We start from the raw sequence: 21948 nt of genomic DNA on the forward strand, positions 1-21948 counted from the left end.
AGCCAAAGAATAGAGAAGGCAAAGTTACTGTCATTCATAAACTTTTGTTATATTTTACCACTAAGACCATTTAAGTTCTTAAACTCTGATGCCGAAGACATATAATCCCCCTCAGATATGACCCGGCAATAAGATTCTTCTTGATCAGGATGGTGTTAATGTGTGAAATAAAAGATGCCAAAACTGCAAACAAATCCAAAATGTAAAGTTTATTATGAAAATGGTACCTGCCGGATGAATCCAAAATTAATTTACATAAAAGACAGCATGTATGGTGTGTAAGCAGGCCTAGAAAAGTATAAAAAAGAACCTTGTTTAAAAAAATGAAATTATGTACAGATTTTTTTTTTCGCTTATTTTTTAAATTTTTTTTTTCTGCACCGTATTAATTTGATGGTTAATGGAAAAATAATGTTTTATCTTTTTTTTTTACAACAGATGAGGCACGTTGAGTTAAAACTGAGTTAGTCTTCAAAACACAATAAAACGTACCCATAACGTTCGCAAATTTTTTTTTTAACGTTTTAATATATATACTTTTAAACGTTGATGTTGGTAACACTGCGGGGGTTTTACAGGTACAATTTTTATTCTATTTCCTATTAACCCTCCCTTTTTTTATTTGAATAATAAAACCAAAGTGGCACCAACCTCATAAAGTTTTCATATTAATTTACAAGAAATAGTTAAAAACACAGACACAGTCGTCACAAATAAAAAAAAAAAGAAAAAAATGACCTTTTCTTGCCATTTTTGAAAATTGTCAGACAATTTATTTTGAAAGCAGCTGTTAAACTTGCTCAATTGAAATAACCAGAAATCTTCAATAGTTTATTATTATTAATAATATTATTTGTTTTTTCTTTTTTAATCTTCGACACAACACAAACACTTATTAAAAAATATAAAAAAAACAAAAAAGAAACGGAAGAATAACAAACAGAAAAACGAGAATGGAAGACAAAGGATAGAACAAAAAAAACAAACAAACTCTTGACGTGAGATTTCAGTGTTTTGTAACCACCAAGAATGTGCAGGGAGTCGTCACGTTGACCCATTCCAGCTCTAGAAAATTCTAGAAGAGTGGACATCTGGTATTGGATTCATCTGATATTGGATTTTCTGGCAGAGGAATCGAAGGTCAACGTTTCCATGACCTCCTTTCCCTTGCAAGAAGACACCAAAGCCTATGACAGAGGAGGCGTAAAAGATGTAGTTTGTGTATTTTTTTTAATAATTTCCCTCTCTTACAATACTGGAGGTAGAACCGATGCATGCCCGTTATGAAATTATCTGTAAGCAGCAATAGGTAGAGAGAAATTAGATCATGGAACCCATGTATTGCCAGATTGTGATAAGGCTACGGTTTGGGTTCCTCATAATGTGATGACTTTGGTTACCCTAAGCAGTGATGGTGAAACTTTCGGAGATCGAGTGCCCAAGCTACAACCAAAACCCACTTACTTATGACAAAGTGCCAACACAGCAGTAACTTATTGCTAACTGCCACATCTTTCAATCGTATTGGCGTCCTGAGGACATCAATACAGATGAAAGAAGAAGGAGATTCTTCCTGCTGTCCTAGGCAGTGCATGACGTTTTGTTTCACAATGGCGCCAACTGTGGCACGTATTGTGCTGTCTGGGGCTGCAGGAGGAGACCTTGAGTCCTGCCAGGCAAACTTTGGGCTGGGGCATCGGCATGGGTGGTCTCAGAGTGGCACCGCTGGCCCTCGTTCCATAGGTTGGTTAACACTGCCCTACAGTGTAACGGAAGGCTACAATGCAGAAAATTGGCCAACCAAATGAAGAAGCATCTGTTGGTTTACGCCGCTGGACCTGCATGGACTGCTAAGCTATGTGAAAGTAGACTGACAGGGCGAGATAAAAGTCTCCGAAATACAAGAATGTTCCTATCACCATTAATGAGCCTCCTCTAGATTAGAGTAGATGCCGAAGCACGCTGGACGACTGATATGTCAGATCAACCTCACTACAGCTCCGGCGTCTCCTCCTCGTAAACGGCAGAGATGTTAATCTCTATGTGGGGAAAGAAGAGTGCGTGCCGTCCGTCCAACCCTCCCTCCCTCGCACAAAGCATGTAGGCGGCTTACTTTTTTATTTATTAGTTTTGTTTTTTCTTCTTCAAAAATGATCTTTGCTGGTTTATGTAGGAAAAGACAGACATGAAACATAGGTAAAAAGTACAGAACAGTCATTTAGACAGAGTACTGAGAGTTCACAACAGTAAAAGCGAGATAGCCAAAATGAAAACGAGGAAAGAGCAAAAGTTACCCATAGGGTGTACCAACAGTGAAAGCAGCGTTGCCACTATACAAACATCCACGAGCCCCCAGGTACCACCGATTCACTGACACACAGGGAGTAAAGAACGTGACAGACCCAGACTACAGTTTTAAAAGCACAGAGAAAGACGACAGATATAAACACTCACATTAGCGTAGAATATACTGCATATTGTAACACACGTTGAAATTGGAATGAGACGGCTAAAAAGACACTCGGAAATGGTTCTCTATTTTTTTTCGTTTTTTTTTTTTTCTAAACCTCTTTAGATTTGGGTTTTTTCCACTTTTTTTTTTTTTTTAATACACGAAGCAACACATTACAAAGTCTCACACCTGGTAATAGATGTTTCACGGATAAGCTGCCAAAACAGACTGGAAGTAGAAAATAAAAACCCATTACTCCATGAAACGTCACACTTTTGGTTTCTGAATGACTCAGATTCCCCTCCCCCTCCCCCCCCTTTTTCAGATTTCGAAGGTCAATGCCCGTACTTGCCTTGTTCTTAACGTCTTTTTATTTTTTTTTTTCTAGCCTGAAAATCCCATTTGCCGTTTTTTTTTTCTATTTTTTCAAAAAATTGCGGCAAAGACTTTCTGGCTTATAATACGGTAAAATGTTTTCTTCTGTGTTAGTATTTTTTTTATTTTTTTTTTAAACAAGAATTTCTAAGCCCGTCTGAGCACCTTAGACGGGGGGATAGAAAGAAGCAAAAAAGCAAGAAAAACATATGTGAAAAAAAAGAAAAAATATGCAGGTTAAGGTGACTTTGACGTCTTAATTTTTTTTTAAAACCCTCCATTTACTGTAAAGTATAACAGAGAAACACAGTGCTGGTGAGGACACGCAACATGTAACACCATAAAACATGACGGGTCAGTAAAGTGTTTTGTGCAAAAAAAAAAGGAATCTGCAAAGTAACCCACTGTTTCCGTATGGTTCTGCCACTATCGTTATTGGGTTTGGACAAGTAACCTGGCTTGTATTGGTAATGTGCGGCATGAATGGCTTTGGTCGCCTACGAGTTCCATGTTCTAAGCCTCCCTGGTCGTAAACAAAAAGTTGGTGGATTGAAGGTTTCTAGGACAGCCCTGTCCTCATCCAAAAACGGGTCAGTAGAGTATCAGATCCACTAAGGAAGGCGTTGCAGACCCAGGAGGACATTATTCTCCCCAGTGATCCTGTAAACTGTGAATCCTTCCTTAGCGATTAGTGATCCTACATCTAAACCTGAACTTCTCCTCCAGCAATGGCTTTATGTAGCCCCTTACCGCTGCAGTTTCCACCACTGATTTGGGGTCTAAGAGAAGTGAATGAAAAGTTGAGAAGTATCTGAGGTATGCATTATCTATCTAATCCTTCACATAACTACTAACAAGGTCTTCCTGCTCCCTGGTCCCTCTAATCTTCCAACCTAACTCAAGGTATCTCCACTAACTTCTGCCACCCCCTTCACCTGCTCACCAAACGACCAGACAGAAGACTAAGTTCTTCTTAAGAAAGAGAATATTCTATTGTAAAAGGTGATATCTGGTTTATCACAATGGGTTCTTGAGTTAGTCACGCAATAAATGACTCCTATGGACTGGAATACAGTTGTCCAACAAACAACTATTCCCTTACCTAAGCACCATTTGTTCAGCTGAGTGTTCATGTGTTCTCAATAGGGAGAAGAGAGGAAGCAGCTGCCAATCACCTTGGTCAGATACTTACCTCCCTTGGGGAGGGATTGGGTGTGTAAATTTCTACATCTTTCCTCCAACATCATCTGTCAGGGGAGAGTCTGGATCCCTACAACCACGTAACATTGGAAGATTTTTGGGCTACGTAAAGATCTGGAAGAACCTATTGCTCCTTCTGAGGTGTCTCTACAAGTCCTATCACATTCCTCAGTGATCTAGATCCCTTGTTTAGGAGAATTTCGACATAGTATGTGAACCTAGTGTGAAAAGCTCTCTTTCCTGCGTGTGACGTGTGTGTGACACTGTATCTTTATATACACACCCATGACATCTACCCTTGAAGACAAGGCATCTCGGTACATCAATACACAGCTCTTGACTGTTTTCAGTCAACACCCTATCGCAACGTTGGGGGTTAATGCAAGGCTGATTACACTTCTATCATCCAGTAGTGCACCCCTGCCAACTCTTAACTTGCCAGAGCAGTAATGCATGGCACCGCCCCTCTGGCAATTAAAAAGTTCATGGCTCCAAGGTCTAGCAGCAGAGAAGGAGAGGTCCAAACATTCTGAGAAAAAAAACAAACATTACAACATATGCAAACAATGTCTCAGTATTTTGGCAGTGACAGGGTGAGGGGTAAAAGAAGCCTATAAAGGTTTCTGGGGTGAAAAAGAGGGATTTTGAGGTGTGAGTCAAAGTGCTGGAATACTTTATGTTGTAAAGGATCAGAATGCAGCCGTTGCTCCCTCCTCGAGGTGACGGAGCAACGGGCACAGTGCGGGCGGTCCCCAGGAGAAGCATCTGCCAGCTAAACCAAAGCCGCAGACACGGGGGGGCTGATGGAGGAACATCTACTTTATGCAGCCCAGCTAAGTATGAGGTGCGGAAGACAGGGCTACTGGTCCCGAAAATATTTTGGAGGAGGATATTAATAATTAGGATTAAGTCGTAAGAAACGCCTCCTCCTCTAGCGGCTTTGGATTAGGGAGCAGCGGAGGAGACATGGGGTGGCCAGGTTTAGCTGCCCCTACCACCAGTACATAGCCACCTACATTCGGAATTATTATATAACGTCTTTCTCTACTCTCTGAAGTCTGTCCATTTTCTCCTCCTTCTCTCTTTCATTCATTTTGCTCTTAGTTTTTCTCAGTCCTCCTTACGTTCTAGAGTCTGTGCTGCATGGATACCATTGCTGTACACTGGAAATGGAAGGGAGGAGAAAATTCCTTCGGCTGTGGTGAACACACTGGCAGCAGGAACCTGGGTAAGACCGGCACCTGTTACCGCTCCTCCAAAAGGACCAGACATGTTCAGTCGGTGTACATGGTGGTACAGCATCTCCATTGGGGTTTTGGGGTCTAGACCAAATCCAGGGCCATTTACATCCACAAAGTTCACAGGGTGGGCATTTGGGAGCAGGTTGCCCTGCATGGCCAGTGTCACCTCAGCTGGGGCATAACGAATGGTGCCCGTGGTGTAGACCCTCTGTCCACTGCTCCCCGTGGCTGCAAGGGTTCCTGCGACACGATGCACAAGAGGAAGGACAACGTTGCCAGCCTGAAGCCTTTGTAGTGCTTCTAGCTCTCCTGCATACAGAAGAGAATTTGATGGGCCACCGGTCTGGGGAGGTTTTTCACGAGGTGAGGCAGAGAGTGGAGGTGAAAGTGGATCTGAGTTGACTGGACCCAAGCCCCCTGAGGAACCAGAATACTGCGCTTTGCTGCGCCCAGCTCCCTCAGCCCCACCTGGGGGTGTGAGAACAGAGTCTGGTATGGAGACATGGAGGGCTGGAGGTGCAGCAGCAGAGGACGATGGGGAGGGGGAGAAGTGCTCGCCCCCTGTTGGAGGCTTGGTCATACTATAAGGGGATTCATTGCGTGATATCTCACGGTTAGGTGGGAAATTCCAAATACTGCTGTCGTTATCAAAGTTGATAGGTTCTGCCATTTCTGTCTTGATCTTGAGCACAGATGAAGTAGGACACGTGCCTGTTGGGGAAGGAGTAGTAGGAAGGAGTCTGGGAGGATCACCCAACGCACTCTCCATCCCACTGGGGCTGGATCCCCCCGACAGACGCCTCCTACGGCCACCACATTGCCCTAAACTCTTTCTCCGCCTCCTTTTCCTACGTTGGTGTCTACCTAGAACACCAGTGACACAGATTGCGGTCTCTTCTTCATCCTCCTCTTCCTCATCTCCACTCTCAGAGTCTTTGGCGCTGTCAGAGCTCAGGGACTCAGGTCCGCGCATGTCTGTTTCGCTTTCAGTGTATCGCTCTACTTTAATGTGCATAGGACCAAGTGCTCCCAGAGCGCTAATACTCCCTAGAGCACCTAATCCTCCTTGCTCCATCACTTCTGCCGCCTTCCTAACCTCACAGTCTTCACTTTCCTCACTCTCCTCACTACAAGCGTCACTTGAGCTGTTCGCTTCTTCGTCACAGTTCATCTCCGGATCAGAATGTGGTCCAGGCTGTTTCCGGTCTGGCTCTGGATCCTCGCTCTGCTCAGACAGGTTTCCCTTTCCATCCGACTTCGGATTATCATTATCCTCTGTGAAAATAAAAAAAAAAATCACATAATTTTTTACGCAAACCTATAAATTTAGTGAACATGTACAGGAGAGACTGTTCTTACAATGTTCTTAGACTGTTCTTTTAATTCCTCTCAGAAACTTATGAATATATTGACAAAAAGGTGTTACCAGTTGGAGGTGTGTACCTACGTTTTTTTCTCCAGTCAGTGTTGACAATGAGAATAGACACACCCCTTTGACAAGGGGAATGGTACAGCCAGTTTATAATTATAAAGGGGGATTTATTGTATAGTTGTAAGAATTTTTTTTTCCCCAAATTTTTATCTAAAGGGAATCTGTTTGTTACCAAGTGTTCACCATTAAATATTTCAAAGTCACAAGGGGCATGTCCTATTCGACATCACTGTGTGAAACAGCTCAGCTCCCTTATTCCCCCGCCGTCATAAATGGTTAGGGATGAGGCAGAGCAGAATGAGGGAGTTGAGAGAGACATTGGCTGTGTGTGACTCACTGAAGAGAATTCCTGAGGGAGGGGGAAATGGGGAAGTTGAGAGATACTTTGGCTGTGTGTGACTCACTGAAGAGATTCCTGAGGGAGGGGGAATAAAGGAGTTGAGAGAGACTTTGGCTGTGTGTGATTCACTGAAGAGAATTCCTGAGGGAAGGGGAATGAAGGAGTTGATAGAGACTTTGGCTGTGTGTGACTCACTGAAGAAATTCCTGAGGGAGGGGGAATGAAGGAGTTGAGAGAGACTTTGGCTGTGTGTGACTCCCTGAAGAGAAATAATCTACCTCATTCCCCCTTCATGCTTTCAGCGTGGCTGTAGGGGAGACTTATAAATAAGCACTGAGGAATATGCAGATGATTTGAATACATGATGAGATAACTTTGGGAAAAGAATGTGAAAGTTTATAGGCCTGACGGGGAACAATTTAGTGATGGCGGCACTACTATCTAATAGACGTTTTTATTTAGGGGGGGGGGGGGTTAATGTACTGACAGGTTCCCTTAAATAGAAGGCAAGTTTAAAAGTCAAGGGATCCCTAGGTTCGAAACGTAAAGGTATTTTAACATATATTACTTCTCACATAGTTTTACTTTGATGTAATAAAAAGTAAAACAACAAACTAACCTGAGAGGGTAATTGTCTGAGTTATGGAACTTTTAACCAACTTTTCCCTTTCGCTAAAGATTTTACCACTAAAGTTTTTGTAAGTTTCGTAGGTTTCTAAAGATACTTAAAGGGATATTCTCATCTTACATATGTATTGCCTTTGCTTAGGATCATGGAAGTTCCATCGAAGTGAATGGAGATTGTTGCTCCCACAAAAAATTGCACATTTATGGCATATTCTATACAACTAAGAAAAGCTTTATCATTTTTATGCATACTGTAGCGAGCAGTAATATGACATATTTTAACACCTCCTAACAATAGGTAAGGCAGAATAACAGGAGAAGAATAAAGCTTCAATTATGTTCACGTCTCCGTTACCTGAATTATCCTTGGAGTCTGAGTCCGAGTCGGAGGTCTCTGAGGATTCGGATGTCTTTTCAGGCAGGTGTGGCAGCTGAGCGATATCCATTGGAATGTCCTTGTATTCTGACAAACTAAATCACAGAGGGAAAGGAGAGTCAGACCGCGCTGTAAGGTAGGTAGGTGCTCATTCACAAGTATTATGGGATCCATCATACACTCGTATTACTGCAGGTATGGGCATAATACTTCAGTACTTGCTACCAATCTAGTGCCATACAACATCTCTCCTGTGGATCACTTCCAGGTCTCGCAAAAGATTTTGGGTGAATCAGTACAGAGTCCTTTAAGGCCCTCCTATTCCCACTTTAATATATTTTACCATATAGTGCCAAACAATACGGTAATGTACATTGCCATATGGTGCCGGTCATGGATAAGGGCACAAGGTGTGAGATCAGGATTGCAATCTGCAGGTACTGAGGACATCACGGCCAGCGGCGCCCCCTTCAGTAGTGGTAGATAATACATCTTGTGTGTGTACCCCTTATGTTGGCTCTGATTCTGTCCATCCTAGGAGTATGTTCCAGAGCTCTATACAGGGGCCAGGGGCATAACTACAAGGTGAGCAGCCATAGCAACTGCTATGGGGCCAACGGTTTCAGGGGCCCCAGCATCTGGGGAATTGGGTGTGTACTGGGTGTATATGTTGTATCTGTGAGTATATGCTTTATGTCTGTATATGGTATAGTATGTAAGAGTGTATTTACTGTATGTGTGTATATGTGATGTATATGTGATCTATACATGTGTGCATATGTGATGTGTATATGCTGTATGTCTGTTTATGTGATGCATGTGTGTATATGGTGCTGTATGTATGTGTGCATATGTGATGTGTATATGCTGTATGTCTGTTTATGTGATGCATGTGTGTATATGGTGCTGTATGTATGTGTGCATATGTGATGTGTATATGCTGTATGTCTGTTTATGTGATGCATGTGTGTATATGGTGCTGTATGTATGTATGTGTATATACTGTGTGTTTGCAACTCACATGAGTGAGTACACAAATATATAAGAAGGGAAGTGGGGCCCCATACAGAAACCTGCCTCTACTAGTTACACCCCTGGCTCTATACATTATGTCCATAAAATATGTCAAGTTCTGAGAGCAAAGCTTTAACGTATAGGTGTCCTAAAAGTGGATGCATAGAAATACATATAATAAAATCATGTACAGACTACAATTCATGTAGATGGAAGATGTTGACCTATTGGCTTTGCACCAAAAAATAAATCTTCTTCTGATGCACTGAACACGTGTTTACAGTAGGTGGCGCTCTAGTCATGTTTATGCGCTTCTGATGCTGTGTTTCGTTGTTCATCGGTGTCCAGTGTTGCCTTGCTGTTATATATGGCAGTGGGTACTCGGTTGCTGAAACTTCTAACTAGCTACATATTGTAGTTATATTATATGCATGTTTTGTGTATATATATATATACCTGCAGTAAATGCACACTCATTACATGTTTTGTCTGTATATCTGCAGTAAATACACACTCAGATCTGAACAACATATAAGCTGTGCATTGGGCTATCATTTAAATCAACAGTACACAACACTTTTTGGTCTGGGGTCCAAATCCCGTGGAGAACTATTATATTTAAAGGCATTTACCATGTGACATTGATGGTTAAAGTATCACATGATTTACAATGGAAGGTAATGTGCATAGACAGTGCCCATTCTCCTGATTTTTCAGGGATCTACAGAATGCACATTAGTACAAGCCCCTCCGGCACTATGAGTCCAGATGGCTGGAGGATGTTCAGATTTGCCACTTATCTGCTTCTGGTGTACATGTTATTTTATAACGGACACATGCAGACTGCAGTGGGTGCTACTAAGCAGCCCTGAGAATCTGTATTACAACCCCTTTATGTGTGTTTATAGCAGCAGGAGTGTGAAAAAATGCATTTATATAGCAGGATTGTAGCTGGACTTGGTGCACTGAGGGAATGTCCTCACACTGCTATGCTCTTAGCTCTCTGCACTGAATTTTAAGTAACTGCTGTATTCAACCAGAAGCTTGCAATAGAGAAGGTATAATGCAGGCAGGTGCTTCAGGGGGCATCTGAAGTTTGGAGGGGCTCTGGTGAAGCCCCCTGGAGAACCTGGGTTTAAAAGACATCTACCACCAGGAACAAGAATTGTAAACCAAGCACACTGACATACAGATGTGTGCCCCCTATTGCAGGATATGCTCTTCTTTTAGCCTCTTATGCTCCGGGCTCCGTAGATGTTAATGTAGCCTGGAGCCCCTCGGGCTCATTTGCATAATTTTAAAAACAAAGGGCAAAAGATGGTAAAAGAAGAGCAGATCCTGCCAGAGGGGGCACTCACCAGTATGTCAGTGTGCTTGGTTTAGGATCCTTCATCCTGGTGGTAGATGTCCTTTAATTGGAATAAAAATAATTTTATAAATAAAAAGAAGTAGATCTCCTATTAAACATACTGAATATTTCTATTCACGCTGCTCAATCTAGCAATAAATAGCTCATAAAGTGGAAATTTGATGCAGGGAGCTAAGACCACAGCAGTGTGAGGAGACTCCCCCCATGCAGGGAGCTAAGACCACAGCAGTGTGAGGAGACTCCCCCCACGCAGGGGGCTAAGATCACAGCAGTGTGAGGAGACTCCCCCAATGCACTAGGTAAAGCTACAATGTATATAAATCCATTTTTCACAGTCCTGCTGCTACTAATAACATACACAAGGGAATTCATCATACATTCATCTCTCTGTAAACTACTGACAGATTCCCTTAAAGGCTCCAAGTGAAAACCTAGACCTCTAGGCAGCAGAATAGCTACGGGAAGGTCCACAAGGACTTTGTGTGTCAAGGACAGAGGAAATTACCTGAGGATATAATTGACCCAGATGATGTTTCGCTCGTTGGCATTTTTAGCGTTGATTGCGATGGTAGCACAAGACTGCACCCAGATGTAGCCGCCATTCTTCTGCATCCATCGGTAATACTTTGTTACACACTGGCCCTTGTTCAACACTGCGGAGAAGAAGAAACGTCCTCAGATCTTATCTGGTCCTAGATAACACTGAATACACAGACTGATATCACAGGTCCTTCTGTTATCACAGGCACTGGCAGCTATTCCTTCAAATCATGTCATACACATGCATGCTCTGCCGGGTTGTTAATGTCCATGTTGAGAGGGAGATTCAGGACACCTCCTCATACATCTGGTGGTTGGAGGATCCTGCATCTGATGTGTACATAGTAATGGATTCCCAGGCTCGGGAGTACAGCACTAACCACTCCGGCTATCACACTGACGTCTCTCTCTGCCTCTTAGAGGTTATTTGAAGGTATTTGTGCAGCTTTGATCCCTGGGCTCATTTTGGGGGGATTCCAGGCGGCCAGAAAATACAGCACTTTCTTTTCATCTTGTCAGAGAGAATTTACAGCTCTCCGATGAACAAAATCCCAGTCGGAGAGAGAAGTCGGGTGGGGGGGACCTGAAACCATGGGAGTTAATATCTGAAGACGGCAGAGGCAGAGGAGGGGGGAGCGAAGCAGTGATAAATTTCAATAATAATAATAATTACTTTATTTATATAGTGCACACAGATTCCATAGCGCTGCACAGAACTTTCCAAATTGGTCAATGGTGAAAAAAATTGGGAAAAAAAGACTGAAAGATATACTGCATACATCATATAGCTAATAAGTAATAGAAGTATTATAAACTAATTAAAGGAGTAGAGATAAGCGGACCCAAACCTTAAGTTTGAGTGTGTCCCGGACATATTGCTGGATTTGCGGCCGCTCAGCCAATGGGGCAAATTGATGATGAGCAATCCCGCTCATCTCATACAGGAGTACAGACATGAGGCTGTGCTGTGCACTTACTCCGTGTTGTGCTGTTCCTCTGTTACACCCCATTAAAATGTATGAATTGACTGACAACTGGGTGTTACCATTTCCCCTTGTCAAAGGGGTGTGTCCCTGCACACTGCAACATGTGAGAGTGTGGAGGGGACACCATTATTACCAACTACTTGTCAATATATAAAAACAATAATAATAAGACCACCCCCTTACCCAGACAAAAAAAAATAAAAATAAATTATATATATATTCTTTTTTTGGGAAAACTCACTGCCCCAGAACGCCGCCTTTCAATGTAATTTTGGGGGTTAATGTCAAAAAGGTTTTACTGTACTCGATTTAATATTGGATTTTTTAAAATTCTGGTCCTATGAATGAAAAACAAAGAATCTACTTAAAAACAAGCAAAAGAAAAAAAAAAACCTCCAATGCAAATGTGACATTGCCTACATTTACTGTATATATACTTGTGCGAAGTGTGTATCTACAGTAGAGTAGATATTAGAAGACAAAAGGAAAACATGTTACTCAAAAAGCCTAAAAGTTATCCGAGGACTTGTAAAAAAACCCAAACCTTAACTTTAAGAAAGGTTGAACAGAAGCGCTATTACTATATATCTTGTGCTAGTAGTAGAAGGTAATGCTATCCACTGTCTCCCTCTCCACCTTGGGTCCTGCCTGCATCACTGTCTTCATCCCTTCCCCATCCATGTCTAGGGATTGCAACGGGATGGGTTAGGGATGGCACAGAAATCCAATCATACATCAGGTGAAGCACATCCCTCATGATACCTTGGATCCCTCTATGTCTTCATCATTTCCCCATCCATATCTAGGGATTGCAACGGGATGGGTTAGGGGTGGCATAGAAAGCTAATCAGACATGATGTGAAGCACAAGTCTCATGATACCTTGGATCCTTCTATGTCTTCAACCCTTCCCCATCCATGTCTAGGGATTGTAACGTGATGGGTTAGGGGTGGCATAGAAAGCCAATCAGACATGATGTGAAGCACATCCCTTAATGTATATACCCTCCTTCTATCTTGGTTGACATCACAGGTGACATAGCTATAATGTAATTATCAGCGTGTAGAGATTGGGTTGTGATTATCTGATATGATGTCATAGCTGATGTCATAGCCCGGTGATGCTACTTTCTGCATCACATCACCATGGACTATATTGAAGAAACGTTCAAGCAGGAATACTGAAGATTTTGTTTTTAAAGCATTATATCTATTCAGCCACGAATTAGGATAAAGAGGTTATCCGAAACGCGTAGGATCCTGGCCTTAACTCATGTGACTACTGAAGACTTCTTCAATAAAGAATTTGTGTTTTTACCATATAAGTGGATTATGATATTTAAGAGCCGGAACCTGTGAGTGTTTGCTATACCCAAAGAAGCTGGAGAAACCGAGCTTGATCGATCCACATGGGAGATAGATTGCATCCCAGGCGAGCTGACTAATTGTTTGCTGTGGACATTATATCTATTGTTATGGGATATCTGAAGCTAAGAATGGTTAGGAAGGATAGATCTATACTGTACAGGGCAGGATCATGGATATCCATCATTTGTATCCACTGGAAGTAAACAGAGAAGCTTCCTATAGAATGACAGCAAGCAGAGATCTAGAAAACCATGAGGAACTGATACAGAAAGTATATTGGAAAATTGTCTAATGTTTCATCATACAAACAACATTAACTTGCTGAAATGGGAATACCCCTTTAAATGAGGCACATGACTCCTAGTATGGAGGTAAGAGCTGATGCGTGATCCGATTGATTTCATCACGTAAGGATCTTATGTATCTGCAGCTTCTATAAGCAATTCACATGTAATGATGATAATCGATCATTAAAACAAGTCCTATCTGTTCTGACTAGTCTATGTGGTTATGAAATGGTTAATGGCTTTGCATTGAGATTTATAGGTTGAGGGGCACACAGGCAGTAATGAGCATGATGTTTCATTGCCCGGATGGTAGTCGCTATCACTGTATAATGCCGCATGTTCAGAGGAACATAATTAACCATGAAATTACATTGGTGTCTCTCACATCTTTCTAGTGGAAAACTGCAAAGCTGAGGGCAGTTCCCCTACGTCACCAGGAGGGGGCAGTATGTCCTCAGCAGCCCCGTGTCCCCTTACCGTGTCCTTGTCTCTGTCTGTCTGGAATGGAAAAACCTTCTAACTGCTGTAATAAATTTGGCTAAATTAGTGGTTAAATGGTTATCTCAAGTAATATGTATTTGCATTAATCATCTTGCTGCAAAGCAGAGCTGAGGAAGGCTCCGGAGAAGGCACTAAATTCATATTGTCCATTTAATTGTGGCTAATAAGTGCTACACAATACACAGCGTGCCGGGGAGCGTGGCTATAAAGGGATCGGGGGTGGGGGGCTACTAAAAAACAACAGGGACAGGTGGGGTGTGCAGCACAGACCCCCACTATAGGGTAATACACATGGATGTAGAACCTAAATATATCTATATGGGGTATTGGGGAAGGGGGTGCTGAAATGTACTAATCTATACTGCACATGGCTGCATTATGGTCCATGATGGAAGAAGATGTCATAGAAATGCATAGGCTTCTACCGTACCCAAAACTGCTGCTATCATATGCCATATAGTGGAGCTACAGTCTGCATCTGGGGGTAACTTTAGGTGAGTAGGATTGGGGAGACATTTGGGACTCCCTGTGCTCATATAAACCCCTGCTATGTGCATGATGCCTACAGCTGGGCATGCACCTCCGATTACTGAAATGTATATACAGCGGACAGCTATTCCTCTCACCTGCCTCACTGACTTGCACACTTGATTTGGCTGAGTATGCAATGTCAGACAATTCTGTCAGCATCTTAGGGAGGTTTAGGGAATGGGCATGTTGAAATCCAACAACCTGCCCCCCGAAAAACACACATTTGTGGAAAGACTGGCTGAAACTGTGGATTTGATTGACATATGTCTATTATGAGGTTGTTCACAAATTAAACCGTAACTCCGAGCCACAATATAAAGGATAAGTGTCTGATCACTGGGGGTCAGATCGATGTGACCCTCACTAATCACACAAAGTGGTTATGTTGCTCACTGGGTAGTACTATAGAAGTAAATGGAGCAGTGGTCATATACATGGGCAAACTGCTTTAAAGGAACCTGTCATTAGATATTACCCGATTAAACTACCACCCCCTCAGGTCTGGTATGAAATGTATTTTCTAAAATTCCCTCTTTTATGTGGAATATCACCCATTTACTAATAAAAAAAATTCTCCATCATGTGAAAATGAGCAGAAAAGAGTCATCTTTTGCCAGAGAAGAGTCAAGTTCAGATGCTGGAGGGGGGAACGCGTCTTTAGACGCCTATATCTTGAATTCTAGAATCAGCTAGAATCTGGTAATGGATTGAAAAAAAAAAGAATGTTCTCTTTTGGTTCTGTGAGCTACAGAACCAGAGATATAAGCAGTTAAAGAAAAGGGATGGAATTGGATCTTTAGCTGCATGTTTAGCATGAATGTTTGATCCATTTCCTCCAATCATATCTTGCTTTCATGTCTACTGGTATCAGCTCAAATTATGTCTAGGAACGATCAGATAGAGGTCTAATAAATAAATAAACTGTATAGTCTGAACACATCCTTTATAACTTATTACACTTCTTACTTGGTAATAGGGTACATATAATGAGAAAAGTATATGACAACCATATGATCACTAAGAAGCCTATTATTTGTTCACTAATTCTTAGATTTGGTTCAACCATATACCGTAAGACATTTGATATTCCACAGAGATAATATTATCCTATAATGTGCCCCAGTAAACTTTACCTACACAAGATCAGTAAGCAATCGGTAAGGGTACAACTACTACAACCCTCATCAGGATTAGAGTCTAGACCACATTGTGGTGGCCATGCATCCTCCATTCGGTGTCTTCAAGGATGAAACTTGGTAATCTCTGCCAGGGCTGGAACCAGCACTGAGTATACCTGGGCAAGTGCTGGGGCCCAGAGCTGCTGGGGGCCCCGAATAAGGCAGTATATAATGAATCCATGGGAGTGAGGGGGGCTGTATCTAATAAATCCATAGGGTATGAGGGGGGCTTATATAAAATAACCACGAGGGGGCTGTTTGGTATGATAAACTAGGGAATATTATAGGACAGGAGACTTTTTTAGTTTCCGAATTTCAAATGCTGCCACCTGAGTTTACTGCAAAGGAGCCCACTGAAGCCCTATCATCCAGGGGCCTACTGAAACCTGGAGACGACCCTGATCTCATCGGTCCAGTATACATTAAACACAGATATGTGGAGTATGTGTATATGTATCTCCATACAGAGATCCTGCATTGGTGGGACGTGGCATTTGTTGGCGTGTTCTGGATCCTCATTCTAGAAAATGCTAGGACCCTTACCTTGTAGATGGGTAATAAATGCACGTATTGGGATAAACTCTTTAAGCATAATTGTTTTATCCTACTATACTACTGCCCCATGCAGTAGGTTCCTAGTCCTCAGGTCCTACATTTGGCCATATCTGCTAAGTTCCCTCTAGATACTGGTGGCATTTTAGTAGATATAATTTTTTTTACTACAAGAGGTACAAGCGTGCTAGAAACTTCTGAAACGTAGATCCAGAGTCAGCAATGCAGATATGGTCTAAATAGACTAAAATATTGACACTCTTGGATTATTCGAGATATTAAGTAACAAGAAGAACCATCTAGTTAAAGAAAATTCCGCACTAAGCTACAAGTCCTTCTTCATTCTACTGTGAAGATCAATCAATTGGTATCAATGGGGGATCATCAGGCTGGATGGGAAATAAAGTGACCATAAATGGTTGTCCAAGTGAGGTCCAACAGTGCTAATTACTGGTGGGAGTGGAGCTGTAACATCTATTGGCACCAATAGGGGTTGTTGTAGGAGTAAGAATCGGTACAACTTTTTGGATTGACTAAAAATAGCTTAGAGATGTCTCACTCTGACGTCTTGGAAGATGCCTGGAAATATAGCAAGCTGTAGTTGCGAGGGATTTTAGAGATGACCAATAAACTTTTAAGGAACCTAATAAATTATGTGATGGAGACATCAGGTGAACATGAAGGAGTTGCAGATCCTTGACACTTGTCAAACAAGAGAACTGTTTTTTGATGCTGGGGGCAAGCGACTTAACCCAGCCTTGGTAGAATGAATTTGTATTGTACTCCACATGTCCTTGCATTTCTCCAAACACCTGTCTACAGAGGGACGCTCCTTGGCGAGCCAGTATTATTACCGGAAAGAACAAGGCTTGGCTGCAGAGTGACTGGCAGACCCTTTCTCAGTCTCTCGCTGTCTCTCCCCCTCCACTTCTCTCGCTCCAGTCACCAAAACTGGCAGCTTCAACATGAAAAGGAATAAAACTGCTTTAATCTGCACCTCTCGCCCACGGCACCCTGACAGTCAGCTCCGTCCTCCGCGGCAGCTTTAAAAACAAACGCCAGATGACGCCTGAACGCTGAGGGACGCAGCAGGGATGGGGCGGGGGGGTTGTAAAGGGAGAGGGGGGGGGGGTGTTCAAACACGGACGGGAAAACCGAGAAGTCTCAGGGATTTGGGAAACTAAAGTTTGACGATGTCCTTCGCTGTAGTTGGAAGGTCAATAAATAGATTTTGAGTCTTTAATATGCATTAAATTGGGAGCTGAAAGAGCGACACATCCCATAATGTAGTGGGAACACTGCCCCTGGAAGCCGGCGCACAATATCCTGTGTCAGAACGCTGATTTATTTCCATGAATATAATATTCTACATTGTGAAGGCGCATGTTAAGGCGCTGAATGTCCATTGGATGACAACCGAAACGGGAACCATTTCTAGCTTTGAGCGCTCAACGTCTTGGTCTAATGTCATCATGACTAAGAAGGGAAAGTACAGACATATAGAAGGGATTGCTACATCCCAAATAAAAAAGTTTGAAGTCTTCAAGTTTTACAACATTTAAGAAAAACTTTTACTGTCACTAACTGTGCAATGATAGAGGTCAGGAGGCTGTTTCACCCTAGGAAGGCCCTCAAGTAGTCACGAGGAATCTTTTAGGTTATGTTCTCTTCTGGGAAAATACTATACAAATTCTTACTCTCCCTAACGAAAAACAGTACCCCAAAGCAACCAGTCTCCTGCCCTGTACTGATGAGGGGCAAGGACTCTGAAACAGCCATGTAGGGTTTAGCTTGATTCCTCATTGCTAGATCTTTTAATAGGTCGGGCATTGACTAATAGGATAATTACCTCCCAACAGGCGAAGATACAGTTGAACATTTTTTTGGGGGGTAAATAGAGCTTATTTTCCGGGAAGAAAGTCTGCAGGTTTCACCTCTTTTACAAATCAGGGGATGTTGTAGGCTGCTCATTCTAAAGAGAACCATGGCCACCAAAATGCTAACATTTTGCTTGCCCGCAGTGGCCAATACTCTTTCTCTGGCACAGAAAATAGCCAGGGGTTTGGAACAGAAGGAAGAACCAATAAGAAGAGCAAAGGACCAAGAAGTATAAAAATGGGGACATCATAGGACTAGAGGTACATAAGGGGCTAACAGACAAAGGGGAGGCAAGGGCACTGAAAAATAACTCTCTTGGTTTAAAAGTAGTCCAACCTACAAAAACTTGAAGCCAAGCCTACAACAAGTGATGTGGTTCCCAGTAGTAGTAGTGGTAGGTGTGGTTCCCAGTAGCAGTACTGGTAGGTGTGGTTCCCAGTAGCAGCACTGGTAGGTGTGGTTCCCAGTAGTAGTACTGGTAGGTGTGGTGCCAGTAGTGGTAGTGGTAGGTGTGTTTCCCAGTAGTGGTGGTGGTAGGTGTGGTTCCCAGTAGCAGTAGTGGAAGGTGTGGTTCCCAGTAGTAGTAGTGGTAGGTGTGGTTCCCAGTAGCAGTACTGGTAGGTGTGGTGCCAGTAGTGGTGGTGGTAGGTGTGGTGCCAGTAGTGGTGGTGGTAGGTGTGGTTCCCAGTAGCAGTAGTGGAAGGTGTGGTTCCCAGTAGTAGTAGTGGTAGGTGTGGTTCCCAGTAGCAGTACTGGTAGGTGTGGTTCCCAGTAGCAGTACTGGTAGGTGTGGTTCCCAGGAGTAGTAGTGGTAGGTGTGGTTCCCAGTAGTAGTAGTGGTATGTGTGGTTCCCAGGAGTAGTAGTGGTAGGTGTGGTTCCCAGTAGTGGTAGTGGTATGTGTGGTTCCAGCAGTAGTAGTGGTAGGTGTGGTTCCCAGTAGCAGTACTGGTAGGTGTGGTTCCCAGGAGTAGTAGTGGTAGGTGTGGTTCCTAGGAGTAGTAGTGGTAGGTGTGGTTTCCAGTAGCAGTAGTGGTAGGTGTGGTTTCCAGTAGTAGTAGTAGTGGTATGTGTGGTTCCAGCAGTAGTAGTGGTAGGTGTGGTTCCCAGTAGTAGTACTGGTAGGTGTGGTGCCAATAGTGGTGGTGGTAGGTGTGGTTCCCAGTAGTGGTAGTGGTAGGTGTGGTTCCCAGTAGTGGTAGTGGTAGGTGTGGTTCCCAGTAGTAGTACTGGTAGGTGTGGTTCCCAGTAGTGGTAGTGGTAGGTGTGGTTCCCAGTAGTAGTAGTGGTAGGTGTGGTTCCAGTAGCAGTAGTGGTAGGTGTGGTTTCCAGTAGTAGTAGTGGTATGTGTGGTTCCAGCAGTAGTAGTGGTAGGTGTGGTTCCCAGTAGTAGTACTGGTAGGTGTGGTTCCAGTAGCAGTAGTGGTAGGTGTGGTTCCCAGTAGTAGTAGTGGTATGTGTGGTTCCAGCAGTAGTAGTGGTAGGTGTGGTTCCCAGTAGTAGTACTGGTAGGTGTGGTGCCAGTAGTGGTGGTGGTAGGTGTGGTTCCCAGTAGTGGTAGTGGTAGGTGTGGTTCCCAGTAGTAGTACTGGTAGGTGTGGTTCCCAGTAGTGGTAGTGGTAGGTGTGGTTCCCAGTAGCAGTACTGTTAGGTGTGGTTCCCAGTAGCAGTACTGGTAGGTGTGGTTCCCAGTAGTAGTAGTGGTAGGTGTGGTTTCCAGTAGTAGTAGTGGTATGTGTGGTTCCAGCAGTAGTAGTGGTAGGTGTGGTTCCCAGTAGCAGTACTGATAGGTGTGGTTCCCAGGAGTAGTAGTGGTAGGTGTGGTTTCCAGTAGTAGTAGTGGTATGTGTGGTTCCAGCAGTAGTAGTGGTAGGTGTGGTTCCCAGTAGCAGTACTGGTAGGTGTGGTTCCCAGGAGTAGTAGTGGTAGGTGTGGTTTCCAGTAGCAGTAGTGGTAGGTGTGGTTTCCAGTAGTAGTAGTGGTATGTGTGGTTCCAGCAGTAGTAGTGGTAGGTGTGGTTCCCAGTAGTAGTACTGGTAGGTGTGGTGCCAGTAGTGGTGGTGGTAGGTGTGGTTCCCAGTAGTGGTAGTGGTAGGTGTGGTTCCCAGTAGTGGTAGTGGTAGGTGTGGTTCCCAGTAGTAGTACTGGTAGGTGTGGTTCCCAGTAGTGGTAGTGGTAGGTGTGGTTCCCAGTAGTAGTACTGGTAGGTGTGGTTACCAGTAGTAGTAGTGGTAGGTGTGGTTCCCAGTAGTGGTAGTGGTAGGTGTGGTTCCCAGTAGTAGTACTGGTAGGTGTGGTTCCAGTAGCAGTAGTGGTAGGTGTGGTTTCCAGTAGTAGTAGTGGTATGTGTGGTTCCAGCAGTAGTAGTGGTAGGTGTGGTTCCCAGTAGTAGTACTGGTAGGTGTGGTGCCAGTAGTGGTGGTGGTAGGTGTGGTTCCCAGTAGTGGTAGTGGTAGGTGTGGTTCCCAGTAGTGGTAGTGGTAGGTGTGGTTCCCAGTAGTAGTACTGGTAGGTGTGGTTCCCAGTAGTAGTACTGGTAGGTGTGGTTCCCAGTAGTGGTAGTGGTAGGTGTGGTTCCCAGTAGTGGTAGTGGTAGGTGTGGTTCCCAGTAGTGGTAGTGGTAGGTGTGGTTCCCAGTAGTAGTACTGGTAGGTGTGGTTCCCAGTAGTGGTAGTGGTATGTGTGGTTCCAGTAGTAGTAGTGGTTGGTGTGTTTCCTAGTATTTATAGTAGTAGGTGTGGTTCCCAGTAGACCCCAACTATCTTGAGGGTTTGGACAACCCTATCATGTAGAAGCAATTGTTTTGTACGTAGCAGGACAATGGATCTAAAATATATTATTGAAATTTCCTTTTTTTCTGATTGGCCATAAATTTATGGTAAGGGATGCTACGTATAGTAGAACGTTGTGATATTTATGTAACTGTGGATTTATATTCCTTATATAAGGTTATGCGGAGCAGCTATGTTACACCTATAGTAGTTTTGTGTCTTTGCACTATATTCCTTATGACTAGGAGCCTGGTTTTACCAGTTACCAGATCACTCCACAAGCAAAACATGTATTATTTGGGACACTTTATAAGTTTTATCATTGTAAAGAAAACATGAATTTTTTTATCTTTATGTAAATTAGCTTCTTAGTGTATTGGGGGTAGAGCTGTACCTGCTGGTGGTGTTTTCTTCTTTGCTTTACCACCCTTTACAATGATGAATGCCTCTCATAGAAATAAGGTGAGCTATAATAATAAAAAAACCCAGCACCAGCAGGTCCCACCTACGATCCACTGAGAACCTTATTTACATAAGTATAAAAGTTTCTCTAAAATGACAGATCTCTAGAAAAATGTGAATGGTATGTCCGAAAAGTTTATAAAGTGCCTTACACAAATATATTTTTACTTATAAGGTGATTTTGCAGCAGGTCGATTCCCTTTAACAGGTATTTTTGTCATTGGTTATAACTTTGTTCATAGGAGGTTGTTCATAAAGCAAAACGAGTCAATGGAGTCCATCAGGACCCGTTTGTGTCAGTCATGTGACCCTGTGAGAATGAACCTTGTTAAGGAGGAAAGGGCCATAAAAATATTGTCCCTATAAGTATATTGCGTGAGGATTCTGCTGCGGGGTATGAGGTCATGTGTAGCACCTGCTGCAATCAATGCTCAGTCTATAGCAGTGGTGGCGAACCTATGGCACGGGTG

General features: G+C 43.1%; 1 protein-coding gene across 7 annotated transcripts in view; it reads right to left on the reverse strand.

Annotated features, from left to right (window-relative positions):
* Positions 1 to 1018: 1018 nt before the first annotated feature.
* NPAS3 (neuronal PAS domain protein 3) overlaps positions 1019 to 21948 on the reverse strand; it is a 322632-nt gene continuing 301702 nt past the window's right edge. For all 7 annotated transcript variants that reach the window (XM_072115376.1, XM_072115375.1, XM_072115374.1 and 4 more), the window contains 3 exons: positions 10932 to 11079; positions 8023 to 8138; positions 1019 to 6543 (listed from right to left, as the gene is read on the reverse strand). In XM_072115376.1, the coding sequence (XP_071971477.1) occupies positions 5138 to 6543; positions 8023 to 8138; positions 10932 to 11079 (1670 nt within the window). In that variant the 3' untranslated portion in view covers positions 1019 to 5137. The remainder of the gene's footprint in view (positions 6544 to 8022; positions 8139 to 10931; positions 11080 to 21948) is intronic.

Source organism: Engystomops pustulosus, chromosome 7, assembly GCF_040894005.1.
Source record: "Engystomops pustulosus chromosome 7, aEngPut4.maternal, whole genome shotgun sequence".
NCBI lineage: Eukaryota > Metazoa > Chordata > Amphibia > Anura > Leptodactylidae > Engystomops > Engystomops pustulosus.